Source organism: Cheilinus undulatus, linkage group 21 (genome assembly GCF_018320785.1).
Source record: "Cheilinus undulatus linkage group 21, ASM1832078v1, whole genome shotgun sequence".
Taxonomy (NCBI): Eukaryota; Metazoa; Chordata; class Actinopteri; order Labriformes; family Labridae; genus Cheilinus; species Cheilinus undulatus.
The window spans coordinates 15,002,145-15,021,578 of NC_054885.1; the positions used below are offsets into that span (position 1 = coordinate 15,002,145).

General features: G+C 39.3%; 1 protein-coding gene across 1 annotated transcript; it reads right to left on the reverse strand.

Moving 5' to 3' along the window:
* Window positions 1-2,542: 2,542 nt before the first annotated feature.
* Window positions 2,543-19,434, reverse strand: LOC121503335 (major vault protein). The gene is made up of 17 exons (XM_041777675.1): window positions 19,271-19,434; window positions 15,708-15,883; window positions 13,523-13,718; window positions 12,828-12,951; window positions 12,254-12,385; window positions 11,847-11,941; window positions 11,444-11,680; window positions 10,850-10,975; window positions 8,534-8,758; window positions 7,651-7,886; window positions 7,370-7,567; window positions 6,756-6,900; window positions 6,380-6,591; window positions 5,772-5,888; window positions 5,487-5,613; window positions 4,971-5,159; window positions 2,543-4,680 (listed from the first exon to the last, which is right to left on the reverse strand). Exons 2-17 carry the CDS (start codon window positions 15,866-15,868, stop codon window positions 4,561-4,563), a joined length of 2,640 nt encoding a protein of 879 aa, XP_041633609.1. The 5' UTR covers window positions 15,869-15,883; window positions 19,271-19,434; the 3' UTR covers window positions 2,543-4,560.

Genomic DNA, 19,434 nt, shown 5'->3' on the forward strand with positions numbered 1-19,434 from the left:
CTTTATTCCACATCTTATTATATCAGCACGTCAGTGTAAAATATCTCTGCGTTTTTATTCAAGGATGGGGTTGTGGCCGAGTGGCAACGATTTTGACAGTGTGGTCCCACTATAATAACCTAAACTGTTAAATCTCAACTGCACATCGTCATATCTTAACTAGATTGTGTGTCCTTTGTAGAACTGCATGCCTAAACCAAAACCCCTGGGAACATTTTTCTTGAAATCACAGTGCCTCCCTCTGGCAAAATGAAGCATTGTTTTGTAAAAACTGCCTCTAATACTTACAAATTTAAGACATTGCGGACAATTTTTGTTACACTAATAATTTCCCATTGGGGTACTCAAATTTGCCATTTTGTCTCACCAGCAATATCTATCTATCTATTTATCTATCTATCTATCTAGATGTATAGATACACCCTTAAAATATGATTCTATCTACAAACTTCAGTCGGTTGCAGCCCTAAAAAAGAGAGATAGAGAGTCATCATAAAATGATTTAACAGTTTTACTGTTGTATGATGTACAAAGTTCTCAATCATAGCTTTTTTAGTAAGGAACCACACAAGTGTGAAAGTGGTCTCCAAAAGTAAACAAGTCCTTTTAAAATCTGTGAGCTCCATCTAGTGGACAGCTGCCAGTCTCTACTGGATGTTTTCAAGAATGATGAGTTCATCTGTAGAAGCTGCTAAAATTTCCTCTGAACAGTTTAGGAGGGTTAGATCAGTGTTCATTTTATGGGTTTCTGCCTCTCACTCTTAAAGAGCTTTCATTGTTATTTAAATTTATTTGCAAAACTGTGCTATTGCTTGTAAAGGTATGACTTTATGTTGTGCTAATGTTGTGTATAGTCCTCACCTGTTTTGCACAGTTTGATCAATAGATCCATTATTTAGAAAAACAAAGGACAATGATCTTCAAAGGATCTGTTAATTTTGACAGCCATTTAAAATTGAGTCTTGGTTTCAGTCTTTGGATTGAAATGCCTTCTATTTTTGTAGTTTCTGTCTGCCTGTTCCTTGTAAAGCACTTTGGGCTACATGTCTTATGTACAGTGCTTAACAAATTTATTGGACCACCCTAACCCTAACCAAAGGAAGGTTTATGCCACAGCTGCCCTAAATTAACAGCATTGGTAAATACCCAAATCGTTTTTTATGTTTCTGCAATGGTTAATACACCAATATGTAGAGGCTCTTTAACCCAAATGATATTTTTAATGCTAAAATATAATTATTATTGTTATCCATGAATTTTCAAATGCACTGATTTACAAAGAAACTGAAAAAATAGTAAGGCACATTAATATTTCTTGATTAATATGTCAAATTATAGTTATTTACTTGCATTCCTGAACAGAAAAATGAGTTTTAGTGGTTGAATGTTATGCTTGATTAATTTCGGACTTCTCAGAGAAGCCCAGCGAGCCGGCTCAAATTTGGGTGAATTCAGTTTGAAATCCCTCATTCCTGTTCAAAATGGTAAAACGTGGAGAGCTCACTGAAAATGAAAGAGTCCGCATTAAAACACTTAATGAAGCTGGATGGTCTTTGAGACAATTATGACAGGTGGTCTAATAAATTTGTTAAGCGCTGTATGAAACGTGCTATACAAATAAATAAAGATGAGTTGAGGTGAGTAGTTTTAGTCACATTTAAGTCATCTCTACCCTTTACAGTTTAAGTGAACAAAAACTAGAAAGCATTTAAGCCCCATTTTAGCCCATAAAAATGGATTAAATTTTGGTCTAAAACTTTAAGCCAAAACATTTATTCTTGTCACCTAGATCTTGTTCCAATCATACATGTGTATTCCATACACCCTGATAAACCAAGTATCCCTGCTTTCTACAGCACTATCATTGCTGAAAAGGTTTTAGAGCAACACATGCTCCCATCCAGGGAAGGCACTGCATATTTCAGCAAGACAATGCTAAACCACACACTACATCCATCACAACAGCATGGTTTCACAGTCCAGTTGCTTAAGTGGCCTGCCTGCAGTCCAGATCTTTAACCAATATAAACATTTGGTAAACCATAAAAAAACATGGCAAAGAAGAAACAGGACTGTTGAGCAGCTGAAATCCTACTTAAAACAAGAATGGGACAACATTCCTCTCCTGTACCTACAGCAACTGTCTCACTTCTCAGATGTTTACAGACTGTTGTTAAAAGTAGAGGGGAACTTTTTTTGAGATGTGTTGCTACTATCAAACTCTAAATGAACCAATATTTGTCATGAAATTGTAAAATGTCTCAGTTTCAACATCTGGTATGTTGTCTATTCTATTGTGAATTAAACATTGGTTTAGAAGATTTACCAATCATTGCAACTGGTTTTCATTTACATTTTACACAGCATCCCAGCTTTTTTGGAATTGAGGTTGCATTGGATTGTATTGCAGCTTGTTTCACAACTTTCTGCTTAAGAAATGTAAAACTTTTGTACTTGTTGGTCATTCTGGCCCCTGTTTCTGTAACAAAAGCAGCAGAGATTATTTGTTTAAGTCAAACTTCAGCTGAGACAGAGACATAGGCAGCATCACAGCAGTACTTTAATGGCATCGTACAGTTTCTTCATGTTGGAACAACAGCACTTCGGTCAGCAGAGAAAGGCAATTCAACTACTGCATTTTTATTACACCCCCACTGCGCAGAAAAGGGTATGTAAACAACAGCATCACCTGTTCACTTCTACAGTATATGCAGTGCAAAGCAGAAACACAAATCTTTGGCTGTCAGACTAAAAGACTAAAAAAACACTCAGCTTGTTTGGAGGCACATTAATTTTTCTTCTGTTGCAGTACACATTTTTATTCCACTGCTTTGCTTCATGCTGGTTTTTTGTCCAAAAGTAAACCTCAGATTGTCATTTCTTCTGAAGAGCTTAAAGTGCAAAAGTCATCCTGGAAGAGGTGCATTTTGGGTCGGCTACTTCAAACCACAGGAGGGCAGCACAAACAACATCAACAGCATAATAAACAGAGAGAGGGCAGGCTGATATTTATTAGTGCAAAAGCATTGTTAAATATCATCACAGTGTTCCGAAAGCTTGAGGAGGTAGGAGTCTCATTCATCTCCCATGATGCATTTCATTTGGTAACAGTTCAATCTTCTTTTTCAGTTTTAAAATTCAGACAAAAGTGTGAGATTAAGAAGATTGTCAAGTGCCACAGCAATAAAGCAGCTGTTTTATTCCCATTCAGAGTTCTTTTTTCTAAACCGTCCTCAAGGTTTATGCTTTGGCTGTCTTTTTCTGAGAAACTGCATTTTTACTGTCAGTATTGGTTAGTGGAGAACAAGGTATGCAACATAGTTGTATTGAAGTAGAAAGAAGACAGTAAGTAACCATAAGCTTTCCCATATTCTGAGTCTAAAATCTTCAACTTACATGTAAAACTCTATAATTGACAGACCATCAGTGAAATGCATCTTGGGAGATGTAGTTACATATCCACAGGCTTCTTGCTTTTGACTTTTAATCAAAGAAGCAGAAATGAGAGCACAGTAGAGAAGTCTACAGAGTGTACAAGTGATTAATTTCTCAGTTTGGGAACTTTATAAATTTGTCTTTAAATTTGTTCATTTAATCAAATTAAAACTCTACTGTATATACACGTTATTAGGGGTTTGACATAACTGCTATACATCTTGTATTCCATTATCTTTGTTTAATGTTCAAATCTCTACTGAATGAAGGACTAAAGGGCTTATTTTGAGTTCTGTGGTATTGGCTGTTCTCTATTTCTAATTTTAGAAATATTTATCATTTCTATGGCCGTAGATCAGCCTTGGTAAACATTTTAAAAACTCTAGCATGGAAATGCAAGTTTCAAATGTGCAAAAAATCCTGATTGTAGAAAGTTAATGCTATCTTGTTGACTTTCTTTACCATTTTAAGGTACAGTATAATCATACAAGAAGATATTGGGAAACTTTTAAAGCCTTTATGAAACTCCCTTTGTTTTTCCAACTTGTTATATTCTCTATGCAAACATGACTGTCTTGAATTAGTTTTGCATTTAATCAGGGCATTATGTGAAAATTTTAAGTGCAATGACACAATCTGTCACTTTGTAAAGGCAAAACTAACTTAATTATTAATTTAAGCATTCATTCAGATCCCTGTGAGGTGTAAACAGTCCATAATGTTGTTTTTCATATCAGCCTGGAAGGACAAGTCTTCCAAGGAATACATCCATTTACTTCCTGAAATAATCCTGATAAACTTTTAGAGTCCCTTGATTTTTATTTTTGTTTCCAGCCTGAGAACTACATTCTTGGGACAGTTTTAGGTTTTAGTGCAAATCTCTGCATGGAAGTATTTCATTTCAAAGACACACAGCTGAGTTCTGTTACAGAACTGTGCGGCAGTAATCTGGAGGGTATTCATAGGATTATTTAACAAACCTATGAGTCGCATCTTTAATCAGCAAAAAGGCACATTGTCTTGATTTAATGTCAGATCCAGGCTTGGTCTAAGAAAAAAAGAGAATCTGATGAGGTTTACTTTGGGACATCTTTTCCCTCTTCTTCCTATTTTTTCTCCTCCTCTTTACTGGCCCTGTCCTGGCAGCGCCCCCAGCAGGCCATTAGCAGTGGTGAACAGGTTGATGGGGGACGATCCATCCGTGATGAGGGTGGACTTCAGCCCCAGAGCCTGCAGCATTTTCACCTGAAGGAGACAGGAAACAGAAGGTTAGTTTATGTCTGATGGAGGGCTCAAACTGCATCACAAAAGCAAGCATGGGGATTCTAAGGACTGCTGCATAAAAATCAAATACTGCTGTAATACGACAAACATGAGTGCTCGCCTCACTCAGCATTACCCAGAGACAGCGATAACTGATGAGGGCAAGGCTAATGCTTAATCAGCTACAGTGTTTAAAAAATTGTATATATTGTTGATATCCTATTGTGGGGCCATGAGTAAATCCACCCCTAGATATTAGTAGGCATACGTACCTGCAGCTCAGGCCCAGCACGGGCCATCTCCTTCAGCGTTTCGCTGCCCAGACTCTGCACCATCTGACCAAAGCGCTCGATCTCAATCTTAGCCAGGCTCTTCTGCTTCTCCACCTCCAGACTGTCCATCTGCTGCTTGTAGCTCAGCTCCTGCTCACGAGCCTTTGCCAGCCGTAGGAGCTCCGCCTCCTGCAAGCATAGAAAAACATACAACTTGTTAACAAGTACAGTATCATCTTTTAGATGTCACTCCTGAACCCTGGATGCTGTTTGGACTAAAATGGCATCAGAGATTAAATAAAAGGTCCATTTTTGGGGTCCTATATGTGTTCGTTTGTGCAAATTCATGATTATAATTATATAATCTTACTAAAGTTTTAGTAGGAGTCTGAGATCTTTCAAAGAGTGGTGTAGCTATTTTTAAACAAGTACAGTAACAAAGAACTATTTTCGTCCTGCTGTGTCGGAAGTTTAATTTTGAAATTTTGACACATGAAACAGAAAATCAGGTCATACCGCCTCGATCCTCTGAGCTTCTGCCTTCAGTTTGGCTTCGTTGACAGCTGCCTCTCCCTGAATACGAGCTGCTTCTGCACGAGACTGAGCCTCTGCTTTGGCAGCTCCAGTACTCTCCACAGCAGCACTGAGACACACACAAGTTTAAGTGTTAAAAAATTAATGTGTCAGGCAAATAAACTATAATTTTATCATGCTTTTTCTTGCCATAAGTAGGAACGTTGCCTGTGTAAGATTATAGGTAATTCTAATGTTTTACCAGTAACCCACTACATCTGTAGTTACCTGAGTGCCTCCAGCTCCAGCAGTTCCTTCCTGGCTCTCTCAGCCTCAGCCTGGTCAGTGATCCTCTGTCTCTCCAGCTTACCCCGAGCCTCCTGCTCCAAACGCTCTGCTTCATGCCTGAACACAGACAGAAGAAAAACCTCATTTCCTGATGTAGGCAGACTTTCTTCTTTTATTTGAAACTTCCTTTTGTGCTAGGCAAGGCTAAATGTGTCCATCTACTTGATGTTAGTCATAAGAATTAACTTAAGTCCATTTTTTGTCAAGAGATTTTTATAAAGTGCATTTATTGCCAGACAAAGGAAAAAAACATAAAAGAACTGAACAACCTGAGACGATACAGCAGCAAAGAGTATCAGCCAGAAACAGAATTTTGAGAGAGAAAAGGCAGCTGGGCTTATGTTTGTCAAGACATTTCATTAATTGTTAGACTCTACATTAAATGACTTGGAGATATTATTGATAGATGAGAGTCCTAAAACAACCAGGTGCTCTATACGACAAAATAATTACCTGGAAGTCATGAAAAAAGGCAGAAAAGGATTCCTTCTGTTTGCATATAAGCTGCTGACAAATATCACCAACAGTTGTCAGTGTTTTTTTCCTACCTTGCGGCTGCCTCCTGGGAGTTTGTTGTGATTTCAATGGCCAGCTGGACGCTCTTCTGCAGGGCGTCTCGTGTCCTCTGGTCGACCGGCTCCACAGACTGAATGTCCACACTGCTGATCACCAGCTTGTTCTGGTTGAAACAAAGGCTGGGACGAACAGCGAGCTTTTCATCAAAGCCAAACACGGCAGAGCAGATGATCCTGTTTGAGTTCTGCAAACAAAAACAAAATTAGATTAAAATTGTGCATAAAGATCATTTACATAAGTGGATATGTTGTTATGTGAAGCTGATGTTTCTACTACAACAAGAAAAGCAATTGCTTCTTTTAAAATATAAACCCGAAGAAAATAAACAAGAAATATTGAAATACAAACCTTGTGGAAGTCATCAAACTGCACAGAGGCGACAGCTCCTCTGACGCGTGAGGCAATGGCTTTACAGGCGTCTCCTACAAAGTCAGGAACTGAGAAGAGAGCTGCTGCATCAGCAGGGTTGGCAGGAGACTTGATATCAAAGTGCCTAAAGAGAAAAAGATGAAGTGGAAAAAGGACCATGTTTAGCGATGTATTACTTAGCAAGATTGTGGGGCTCAAACATGGCATTGTGTATATTCCACCTGTGTTTAGTCAGCGACGCTTTGAGATTTGTTTCAAATGTAAAATATATCAAAAAAAAGTATTATAACGTTAGATACTGGTTTCCTTGAGCGTGAGTACGGTCTGCTTTTACTTAGTAGTCTGTGTTCACCTAGCTTGCTTCATAAAAGTTTAAAACCCCGTCAAACTTGAGTCAGTGCACTTTTTGGCAGCTATTTTTAAAACTACTACCCTTTGTCTTTAGATTAAAATGCCTTTTAGTTTAAGTCATTTTACTCTTCAAAGTTTCAGTCTACATTTAGTTGATGAACTCTAATGTGTCCCAACGTATTGCTACAGATTTTTTTTTTTAGTTTACTTAGCAAAGCCTGAGTTTTATGTGTCTCAGTCACCAGTTGTAGGAGAGCTGCAGCTGCAGGCGGGCATGGTCGGCCGTCTCAATGGTGATGATGTCGGTGCAGAAGTCCGGCCCCAGCAGGAGGCAGATGGCTTTGATGACATTGGCCCTCTTTGGTTTGTCTCCCGACAGTGACAGCACTGTGAACTGCTCATCAGGTCCCAACATCACCATTTCAGGCCCAAACACCACCCTAAAGTCAAGATCACAGAACTACGTCAGCCCTCTCCCGCAATCTTAACATGCCTCCATCAGGACATGAAAACAGAGCCCCACCTGGCCTTCTTTTCTCTGTAGTCGTAGACCTGGACGGCAGCATTGTGGGGGACCCTGTAGGAAACCACTCTGGTCTTGTCCCTCTTTTTGGCTTCTCCGGTTCTGGTGCGGTCTGAGCGGTCAGCCAGGGGGTCCAGAGGAGAAGCCAGCAGGGCCTCGACGTTTGGTGGAAGCTCCTTTTGCCACAGCTCCTCATCCTGGGTCAGCATGTAGGTGTGACCGATCACCGCTCGCACCTGAAGGAGAAAAAGACACACTTATGATGAGATGAACATTGGGAGTAGGGGTGCACCGATCGATCAGCCAAGATCGGTATCGGCCTCAATTTCCTTAATTTTGGGAGATCGGCGATCGGCCAATCCTTGTAAAATAAGATCGGTGGATAAGATCAGTTTCATATGCCTCTACCTACTAAAATGTGAAAAATGAAAGACTAAAAGAACTGACATTAGTTAGTAGTATGGACAGCAATGCTTTAAACTTTTCATTTATATTTGAGAGAACTACCTCATGTGCAGTTAAAACAACAAGTTTGTATTGTTTCACGGGTATTGTTCAATGTTATTCAATAAAATAAGATTGGAACATTGAAGGTGTATGCTGTCAGTCATAAAAAAAATCGGTATCGGCAAAAATCGGAATCAGGAGGTCAGGCTTTTTAAAGATCGGTGATCGGCCAGAAAATTGCAATCGGTGCACCCCTAATTGGGAGCATCCCAATGACTTTAAAAATGCATTAGGAGATTGTCTGGCACCAAACAATACTTGTGCATGTGCAGCACGAGAGCAGTAAAGAGCTGATGGTGGTTCAAACAATCATTATAAAGGATTAACAATCCATTTTGGGCATTAGGATTCCAAGTGACTGCACCTTAGCTCATACCTTTCCAGTTTTGATGTCCCTCACATAGATACCCTCGTTCTCGTCCAGCGGGATAGCCTGTCTTTTCAGCACCACCTCCACAGCAGCAGGCGGGACATACTCAATGGGACCCCGCAGCATCCAGCGGTCTCCAGGGCGACGGAGGACACCGCTCCTCCGTGAGCGCTTCGCCCTCTCCTGCTGACGCTCCTCCTCCTCATCTCCATCGTCGTCGTCTTCATCTCGCTGGCAGAGAGAACGGGGGAGAGACAGGTGGAGGAGGGAGAGAAGGGTTAACGTGGCGATGCATTGGAGCGGGGGAGGAGGGGAAGAAGGAGGAGGAGGAGGAGGGGGGGGAGGAAGAGGAGGGGAAGGAGGAGGAGGAGGAGCGGGGATCGGAGATGGGCACTGAGATGTAAACGGAAATCCAAATGGAGGAGGGAAACTTAAGGGGTGAATGCAGTAAATAAAAGTGTTAAAATTAAATAAAGGGGAGAAGAAGAAGAGAGCAGAGTAGGGGTATAATGGGTTAGCTAAGGAAGGGAAGATGGTGCAGTGAAGGGCAGAATCAGCTCATACATCAAACATTAAGTTCACGCTTTTGTTTGGGATTCATACAAAACTCCACCCAGTTTAACTGGAAGACAACACAGGCTGCAACAGTTGGTGCTGAGAAATGCAGTCAGTGAGGAAATGCAAAAAACTGCAGTCTCAGCAGCTTGAGACTGGCTGTAAATGCCATAGCTGACCCCATTAATGGCACCACAGCACTGAAGACATCCATCCTCAAATATTTTTGTGTACAAGTCAATTCTTTGTCCTCTGAGTTTTATATCTTGTTAAAAAAATTTACTCAACAGCACTACTGGTGTGAAAAACAGCTTTAGCCGCTTGTGTGGTTTTGCAACTTGAGCAGAAGCAAGAATCTGCTCACTCTGATCAACTTTAAAGTTATTATCCACAACTTTGGTATGTCAGATTTAAACATTTCTCTCCAGGCCTCCAGCAACCACAGAGAATTCATCCCACTAAACTCCATTCAGAAGAAAAAGAGTGATAATATTCAGCTGCAGCAGGGCTCACCTCTGAACACACCCAAAAAAAACAATCATTGGTTTAAGGAGTGGCCCAAGCTGTCAAGGACTTTAATCTTCAAACCAGAGATGGCAGAAACACACCTCTGACTTATCACTTTATTCAGGGCGTTGAACACCTACAGCAGTCTAAAAGCAGTCTGTCTAGTAACGTACAGGTCATCTTTCTTTCTCACACACCTCTGTAAAAAGATGAAGTTTGCCTTTGTATTCAGATCAACCAGTTGCAAAAGACCAGCTTAAATAGCCGCCAGTGTACAAATAAAGAGTGCCTTGTCCCAGATCCTCCCAACATTCCTCTACACTCTGGTTACTCCCTCAGAAAGAGGAGCTGAATATATCAGGCAGGCACGAAAAACAAAGATGAACTTTATGAAGAAAATCTGGTGCGTCAGAAAGTATACCAAGTCAGCTGGTGTCACCAGAGTATACTTGAACAGTGATGCCGATTTGAATACTTATCCCAGTGGTGGAGTGATCCTGACCAGTAGAACCTGTGCCTGTAATTATTTTTGGAGTGTGTGAAAACTACAATGGTAGGAATAATAAAGTCTTTGCATGAAGCTTATATAAATTTTTGAACAGCAAACTAACACGTTAAAGCTAATCGTTTAAGCTGTTTATGCATTGCTTAGGCTGCAAATTGAAACTGTTAATTTATAGGATTATGGGTTGAAATGATGGGCTAACAAATTAAACAGTTCACTTTTGTCATAGATGAACAGTACAATGAACAATGGTAGAAGTTGCTGGGTTAAATTATGGAGAAATAGTTCAGAGCATAAACGGATGAACAGTAAGCTCAAGTAATGCATAAACTACTGAAACTTCGCTCTGACTTATTTTTAAAAAACCATTAAATGTTCACCGTTTTATTAGTAGTCTGAATGCTTTTCAATGAGCAGTTAAGTACTAACGCTAAGCTCAGGCATTTCTGGTAGGAAGTCTAGTGTTCCTTTGAAATTAAATCAGCTTGCATTTTGCCAAGGAAAGGTTTTTGGTGCAAACACATGTAGCCAAGAAAAAAGCAGTTTTGTTTGATACAGTAAAGATGTCTTTTTCTGCCATTTTGGTTCAAGACTGTGCACCAGCATAAATAAATAAGTTCAGATGAATATAGATCAGAGGGTGAGGTGATCCAGTTAGAGAGAGGTATGTAAAATACAGTAGCACAGCAAGAGGAAATAACCCTTCTCCTGGAAGACAACGTTATTTGCATGAATCACCAGTAGTTTCTCCTCACCTGCTCAGTGTCATTGAACGCCTCCACAGCTCGGAGCACCAGACCCTCTTCCTCTGACAGCACATAGACATCCTGGATGCCATTTTCAAGGTGCTCACCTGGCTGTAGGAAAAATGAACGCTCCCCCTGACAAAGAGAAACAAGTCCAAAGGGAAATAAAGTTATCAGATTCAAGAGCACTTTACTAAAATTTGCATAGCCGATCAAAGTATATACACCAAGTAAACTAATTACTTAAAACAGCATGATATGACTTTTGGAGAAACACCATCATGATTTATGCAGATTAATAAAGAGATTAGTCAACAACGTCTCAAAAGTTAGTTATTTGAGTTAAATTCATCAAGTTCTACTTTAAACAAGACTAGATGATCTTAAAAATAACCAAAAGGAAAAAAACAAAATATTTTCTAACTTCATATCTTTACCCACTTTGAGATTTTTCTACTATCTGTAAAAAACAAACGTATGTGTTTTTCATTCAGTTTATAAAGAAAAGTCACCCAGACCGTGTAAATATGAAAACACCTAATCAAAAAGCTGAATGTAATTTAAAAATGGTGTCAAAATAGCAGCAGTGATGAGGTAGTTTACCTTCACCACCCTCTTCTGTCCCAGCTGAGGTTTCCCATCAGTTCCCACTGGATCCAGGACCACACAGTACTGCCTGCTGCTCAGAGTGGTCACATTCACCACCCCTACCACTTCCTCTGCCACAGAGGGGATGTGAGCTTCCCTGTCAGCCATGGTGACGAGCCACTCCTCTCCTGTACGACGGTCCCGACCTCCGGCATCTTTGAAGGGACGCAGAGCACGAACATGGAGCGCTTTCTAAAAGTAATGACAAAGGACTAGTGAAGCGTGTAAATATATCCTCACTGAATATCACCATAGCTCTCCTATAAATTCAGTTATGAACTCTAGACTAATTCTTGGAGTGACTGCAGTTTGAATTTTTGGTAAACAACAAACAGCCCCATTCGAAAGAAAAAGTCACCTTGTCGGTCAGAATGAAAGCATTCACAATGTCGATGACTTCCTCATGAGCACCTGGCAGGTAAGCTCCCACCTTACTGACCAGCCACTCCTCACCTGAAACCAAACACACAGTTCAGTATGCTAACATTGACATGTTCATGAATTCAACCATTTTCTAACTTGTATGTAAATTCTGCCACCACGGGGCTCTCAATCAAAACAATAACAAAAATGATAAGTAGAGAGGTTCTGCACAGCTCTGCCCATCTCTGGTCAGTTATCAGGTTTGCTGTCCTAGCTTTCACACTAACAAGTACACAAAAATAAAATGCATGTAGCAAAGACAGGAGTGGTCATTTTTTATTATGCTGACATTTCAATGCAAAACCTCGGCATATTGTTCCTTCAAAGTCTATACTGTGTTACCTGTGACCCTGCGGACTCCGCCTCTGTCCACTCCCTCCTTGCGAGCTCTCAGTCTGATGGCCTGGTTCTCTCTGATCACTGTGGCCTTGATCGTCTCCAGCACAGCCACCTCCTTCCTTGGGATGTACGTCCCTGCAGCAAAAAACACACCACATGAGTCAGAAATGTACCAGAAGATCTATTTACACAAAGAAGAAGGCACTTGTTGAGCACAGATTCACACGGAAACTCGAAATCGCCAAATTTCCTGAACCATTTTTCTCTGCTGCAAAAAACAGCATAGATAGCTTGAGGGTTAACGTGGCTGTTATTTAAAATAAGTTCCTGAACTTTAATGAAGGAAAGCAACTTGATCAGAATAAATTATTGTGAATGACAACATTAAAAACAGAGTGCAACAACATGTACAAGAGTGAAATAACCAACTAAAAATGGGCTTATGCAGTTAGTAGCTGTGATGCAATCCTCATCATATTATTGATATATTAAATTAATTCTGAATGTTTCACAGATTGAATATTTTACCAGTGATATCTGATATAGAGAGAGTATGTAATGCTCAGTGAAAACATACCTGGTCCTTCAAACAGCCACTCATCTCCAGCAACTCTCTTCTCTCCTCCTTCAACCTCGAAGTCCAGCAGAGCCTGAAGACGCAGCGCCGTGTCCGGGTACACGATTTGTAGCGGAGTCACGTCCTGAGGCACAAACACATATCATTTGACATGTTTTCAAACACAGAGAAAAAAATCTTTAATAAACTGTAAACATATTATTTGGTTGGTGTATAATACACACAAAAAGGTAAAAAGTGATACAAAAAAATCTTATTTTGATGGAATTTAAGAATGCCCATGTATGCAAGCATTTCATTAATGCTGTTTCATTAATGCAAAGGAAAATTAAAGGCCACCTTGATGGTATAGTTTTAAGAATTTTATTTGAATGAATTAACAAAGACAATTTTCCCATGAAAAGAGGTCGATTTCTTATTATTTTGACCTTGGAAAGAAACTGAGAAATCACCAGAGATTTTTTATCTAAATGAAAAACATTTGGATGTTGGATTTTCTTTGGTTCAGATTTCGAGTTTATTGATTGCTTCTAAGTCTGTGTGTAAAACAAACTGTACAAGCAGCTAAATTAAAAAAGGATGATCATGTCCATTATTCTGATAACTTATTTAAAATTGGTAATCATTCAAGACCTCATCTCCTCCGGATGGACATTTTTGTGGTTAGAAAAGCTCACTGGGATTTGGGCTCTGACCTGCTGGACCTCCTCCCCGGGGTAGAGAGGGAACGGTTCCTGGGTCAGGCGAATCTCCAGGTCTGCATGGCGGAGCTTAGCCTGACCCGACTGATCAAAAAGGACTTGATTTTCCTCATCGCGGGCGACGGGGTTGATGACCACGCAGTAGTGGCGTGGTGGCACCATGATCATCCGAACTGGTGGGAAGAGGACTCTGAAGAAGAGCAGAGAAAGAAAACAACCCTCATGTGAAAGCCTGGTTTATTTTACCCTAAAAAAACAGAGAAAACGCCTACAGCAGCTAGTCACTGATGAATGCAAACATAAAAAATATTGGCACATCAAAGGGAAAAGGGGATTAGTAATATCTTTTCAGTTTTACCTGCACTTTTCCACAGAAGCTAGTGAGGCAAGAAGATACCAGCAGCGGGCGGTAACAATGAACTAGCACACCAAAAGCTTCTAAAACATGTCTGTTTAAGCTTACAATAACAAAAAATGATCTGCACTCCTACATATGGGCTTAAGAGATCTATTTTCTCAGTCCAGCTCATTTAGCTTCTTCCCCCAGCTTCCTGACTTTATGAAAAGCTAGTGTAACCAGCTGTTTACTGAAAAATATTTTCAGAATCAAACACAATCTAACTATGTCTGAAACTATAATATACTCTACCAAGCTAGCATTTTAACACTAAGGACCTTTTCAACACACTTCTACAATTCTTTTGAATGGTTATTTCAAATTTAACAGCTAACAGGTGTTTTTGTGGTTTTAAAAGTGTTCCAGTTCAGTTTATTTAAAACTGTCCAAAGAGTTTGTCAATCTAGAGTGATTTGTATTTCTGACATTTCATCAGCTCATTGAAACAGCTTTTAAATAAACCAAATGCATCCTACAGTAATATAACAAGACATCCATGCGCTATACCTGCTATTACATTTTATAACGCATTCTAAAATTAGGTTACTAACCGTGTATCTAGGAGCAAAGTGAAGTTACTGTGTATTTTGAGGCAGAGTAGAATCAGTGACTATAGTAGCTGCATCTAAAAAAATCAATAGTGAAATCAATACTTGTATTATTAATTAAAGTGTTGCATTTAAAAACTGCTTTGGCAAACATTTATCTGCTAGTGTGCAGATAAAATCACTGCATGGGCAGAGAGTGGCAGTTAAGGTAAATCCATAAACTCCAGCTGCTTTGACCTACTTTGATAAAGGATCCTGATCAAAGTCTCTGATGTTTGTGCGCATTGTGTTTCTGTAGTCAGGGAGATATCAAAGAGCTTGGCAACAGTGATAACACACTGATCTAATCCAGTTTACTCATGTGACACAAAGAGTCAGAAAATCTGATCAGGAGCTTCCTTTTACAAACAGAATTGATGAATAGTTTCATCAGCATGTTCTGGTTGAGAGCATGACTGCTCCTGATACACTATGAGATTAAAGATCAGAGGTCTCTCTCTCGTATCCCTAGAAGCACTTAGATTCTAAAGCCGAGAATTAGGTAAAAATGGTGTTGCAGTTGTGGGTATTCATCCTCATAGGAAACAGGGTTCAAGGTTTCCCCCTTGTGTTTAAAATGAGACGAGGGTAATATCTCTAGAACTGTGGACTGTAGTTAAAGACAAAAAAGGGACCCATCAAATATGTGGTTTTAGAGACCAAAACATCTTCTATTTTCTTCGCCTTACTTTTGCAAATGAAGTTAATGCCACTTAAAGTCCACCTTGTTCATACTTTTTATATTAGCATTGTCTACTTTTGCAACCAGTATCAGTTATGTATCATTTTATAGGTTAATTCTGTGGTACTTTGTGAGCCATTAGCCCTTTTACTCTGCTTACAGTCCTTTTGTCCAGAGCTAGGCTCACAACATTTTCATTTGAGACTGGATTTATATTACAAACATTTCAGCCCCACAAAAATTTATTTCTTTCAAATTGTCAAATGATTTCTTCCAACATTTATGTCCATAAACTAACCACATAGCACATCCTTTGACTGAAACACACTAGCCCCACACTGTTTCTTGCACAGGCTCTTTACCTAACTTATCTAAACCAAACAACAGAAAGCCTCTTCACAAAAATGAATAAAAGACAATGTGGGTGTCCACAAAGTTGATCATTTTAACATAAAATAAAGCTCATATGACTAATAGGATTTTTCTAGTTTATGATATTCTGTTGTTTCTGACCTCTCATTGTCCTGGCGGATGTAGGTGAGAGGTCCGATCTCCACCCGGGCGATGTTGGTGTTTTGGTCCAGTACATGGATATAGTGATGAGGTGGGATGCGGATGATTGACGAATCCACTGGCCCCTCAAACTCCGGCCCTTTTCCACTTTTCTTAGACATGATGGGAAGTAAATGCTGCAGATAGACAATAGAGATGCAAATGACTGGAAGAATAAGGCAACAATAAAATGAAAACACTCACTAGCACAGAAGAGGAGCTTAATGCATTTTGAGGCTTAGGAGCCTTTGGTTCAGTTTTATCCTGTCAGTAGTGGAAGAAAAACTTGAGTCTTGATTTAAAATAAAAGGCATAAGACAATAAAGTAGAATTACTTCAGTTGCAAGTTAAAGTTGCAACTTCACAATCAAACTTGAGTAGCAAATCTAAGTCAGCATTAAAACAGGATAGCTTCAAGTTCAACCAAGTACTTCTACAGCCTAGCATGGACAAACTACAAAAGCTCACTGAATATTATGGCAGAAGCTTCTTTTTTTTAAATTCAAAAGCATTTGTACTTTTGTACAGATTTAAAGCAATAGTTATTACCACAATGCTGCTAATTAATACAAACTATCAAAAGAATTTAGGAATCCATTACTGTGAATGCAAAGGAAAGCGTAAAAGTAAAGAATATCATTTGATACAAATGACAATAATGTTACGAAGTATGAAGTAATGCAAAACCACACTCTCTTTAGCATGCTCACTTCTTATTCGCCGTCACTTGTGTTTTTGTAGCTATGGGCAATCTTTTCGTTCGGTTTATGTATAATGTCTGCAGGTACTACTTTATGCCTTTTTTGATACATACAAGAGTTACCAGAGTCATTCATGGGGAAAAGAGAGAGGGGAATTACACGCGAGAAAGGAGCCACATGCTGAGTTCAAACCCAGGTTGCCCATTTCAGAGGTCACCAAATAACCCCATCTTCCTATATGAGGGTTCTCTTATTTCAAACTACTTCCTATGTAGAGTTTATTTGTAGTTCTAGTTTCATACTTTTGGGCCTTAACTGTGAGAAATTGCATATTTATAGCTTGAGGAACGAGAGTTTAACAAACCTAAACTCAAGCAAACCATATTAGATAACTGAAAATAATTATAACGTAGTATTTCTTAAATTTTTTGTAACGGACAGAAAAGTTTATGCTCATTTCAAGAATTTTATAAAATATAGGTTGGAGAGCCAAATAAAGATCTGTATTTTTCCAGGTAGGTATGCACAGCTGCATTAGTTTGATATTGGTGTCAGCCAATATTAATTCTTCTGATGGTCCTTAGCCATCAGCAAATAAGCGTAAAAGGCATATTGATGTCAATAGCAGATGTTCATCTGTTGTGTCATATTGATTTAAGACTGGCATTCAGCATACCTGACGGCTGACTCAGAGGAGCATTTTTTTATTGAGTAGAAGATGAAACATGTTGGACAAACTCCAATCTGTTTTATGGTGAGAAAAAATTTTTGGCATTGTGAGAGCGTTACACCAAAAAAAAGTCATGAAAAAACAGTGGTATTAATATTAGCCGTCTACTTATTCAAACATCATTTGCCATCAACCCTAATGTTTACAAACGGTGCATGTCTATTTGTAGGGTTTAGTGATGACTGGGATCCACTGGTTTAGGTGTGGATGCAGAGGTGTTTTTATAGACAAATTCACCTTACAGTAGTCCAAAGCAGATAAAAAGATGGCCTGTGGTTCTAAAAAAGCACTAATAAATGTCAGAAAAAGATGCATCAAGTAAAACATTTCCCTCTGAGAAGTCAAAGAGTACTAGTAGTGCCACCAAAAGAAGTTCCCACTATGAGTAATTGTACTGGTTTGTCATGTCTTCGTGTTTTTTGTTTCACTAAACTGAATGCAAATGTTTATTCAAAGCTGCTGCTTTTACAAGTAGGCACTCTTAAGACTCTGAGCAGAGGAGCATCGATCATTGTGTGTACACTTTGTCATGTGTGTGGTTTCTGTGTTGAAGGTGTGTCCATGTGCATACCTGAACTTCACTCTCTGACATTCAGTTTGTTCACATAAGCTGAAGACATTTTAAAAAACAAGATTTCTTTCAGGTTGTCCAGTTTGTCGAGTCTGACATGAGTTTAATGTACATGCAGCCAAATCCCCTGTCATATAAACATATTTCTTGTAGTTTTTTTCTGACTCATGGTTGAACTATGAGCTTCATCTCTGTACTTTAGGACTGAGCATCAGTGGACAGTGTAGCAGAATAAAGAAAAGTTTGTGAAATGTACTCAATGAATGTTTTCTTGAAAAGTTTCTTGAAAAAAGAGAAGCCAGACCTGTAAAATACTCTAAATTTGTCTGACAGAATTTACTTTCACTATAACTCTGATTCATTATTCAGACCAACTTTTCCCACATCAAATACAGATTGCAGCACACATGGTCTCGTATTTTCTGGCAGAGTATCAATCTTATATCCAATGCTGCTTACAACAAAAACATACAGGATATTTGATCTGCAACACTGGGTCAGAACCAACATCTTTTCCCAATTAAAACAAACAAACAGTACTGCTGCATAAAGAGAAACCAGTTAAACTTGACTCAAATGACTGCGGTAGGTAGTGCTGGTTAGGAAGTCAATGGTTATTGTTTATAACTCTTAAACAGGAAATACCTGTACCATCTTGTCCCATCATTTAAAAGGAGCAGATTCAGCTCTGTCACTACTTGAAATCACTGTAATCTGCTCATGTTGTTCATTTGTGGGACTTTGCCAGCTGTGATATTGATTATGAATCAAGTAACAATGAGATGTACAGAGTCACATTTCAGTCAGGTGGTGAACAAGGCAGTACTTCACAAAAACAGGGAAGATGGGAGGTGCCTTTACTGCTTCAGTTCTGTGTAAAGTACATGAATCTGCACTGCTGACAACAAAATGGCTCTGTTCTCCCTTCTGTCACAGTGTAGTTAATCATAAAGCATAACAAAGCACAATAGATGGGCCCGCTGCTCATAAAGAAAATCTAATTATTGCGTGGGACAACTTCCTGGTTGTCCTGCCAACTTCTTTTTCATGTGTGTAGAACCATTCACCAAAGATCCCGTTAATCCTTTCCTAAAATGGCATTATGTGATCACACTTGGACACTATTATTTTGAGCATTTTTCCAAATTACAGAGAGCTTTGTTCAATTCGGCATGAGTTACATAAATATGTGGTGGTACAAGCTCCAGAAATGGCTTCCCTACAAGTTAAGACACCGCCTCTCTGCGCTGATTCCAATCACTGTTCATTGCCAGGTTTTTTGCTGTTACTGAAAAAACTATCAGATGTTAAAAGTAGTAATTTCTCTTAATGAAGTCCTGCCCGGTGATTCAGAAGCATGCCGATTTCAACGTTAGCTTCGACACTTTTATATATCATCTGGACATTTTTTTCAAGCATGCGCACAAGTTTGCAAATTTTAGGAAAGCTATAAAGTGAAGATTTTATAACGAGGTTCTCTGTGCTGCAAAGAGGAATGAAAAGCCACTTCCGGGGTTCTTACCTCGTCCTACAGGGCTAAGCAGCAGGATGCGGAATGCAGGCGGCTCAGAGGAGTCCTGACACACACTGACGGTGGTTTCCCCGTGGAAACTTCTGTAGATAATCGAGGACAAACACAACGACAGCTGGACACTAATTGGAGGGGGCGTTACTGCTGCGTCTGGA

Excerpts from the sequence above, each read along its gene's own strand:
- LOC121503335 (XM_041777675.1), bottom strand. The coding sequence starts at position 15,868 with ATGTCTAAGAAAAGTGGAAAAGGGCCGGAGTTTGAGGGGCCAGTGGAT. Across the intron at positions 13,719-15,707 it reads ATCCGCCAGGACAATGAGAG|AGTCCTCTTCCCACCAGTTC; the intron begins GTCAGAAACAAC and ends GCTCTTCTTCAG. Across the intron at positions 11,942-12,253 it reads CGGAGTCCGCAGGGTCACAG|GTGAGGAGTGGCTGGTCAGT; the intron begins GTAACACAGTAT and ends GTTTGGTTTCAG.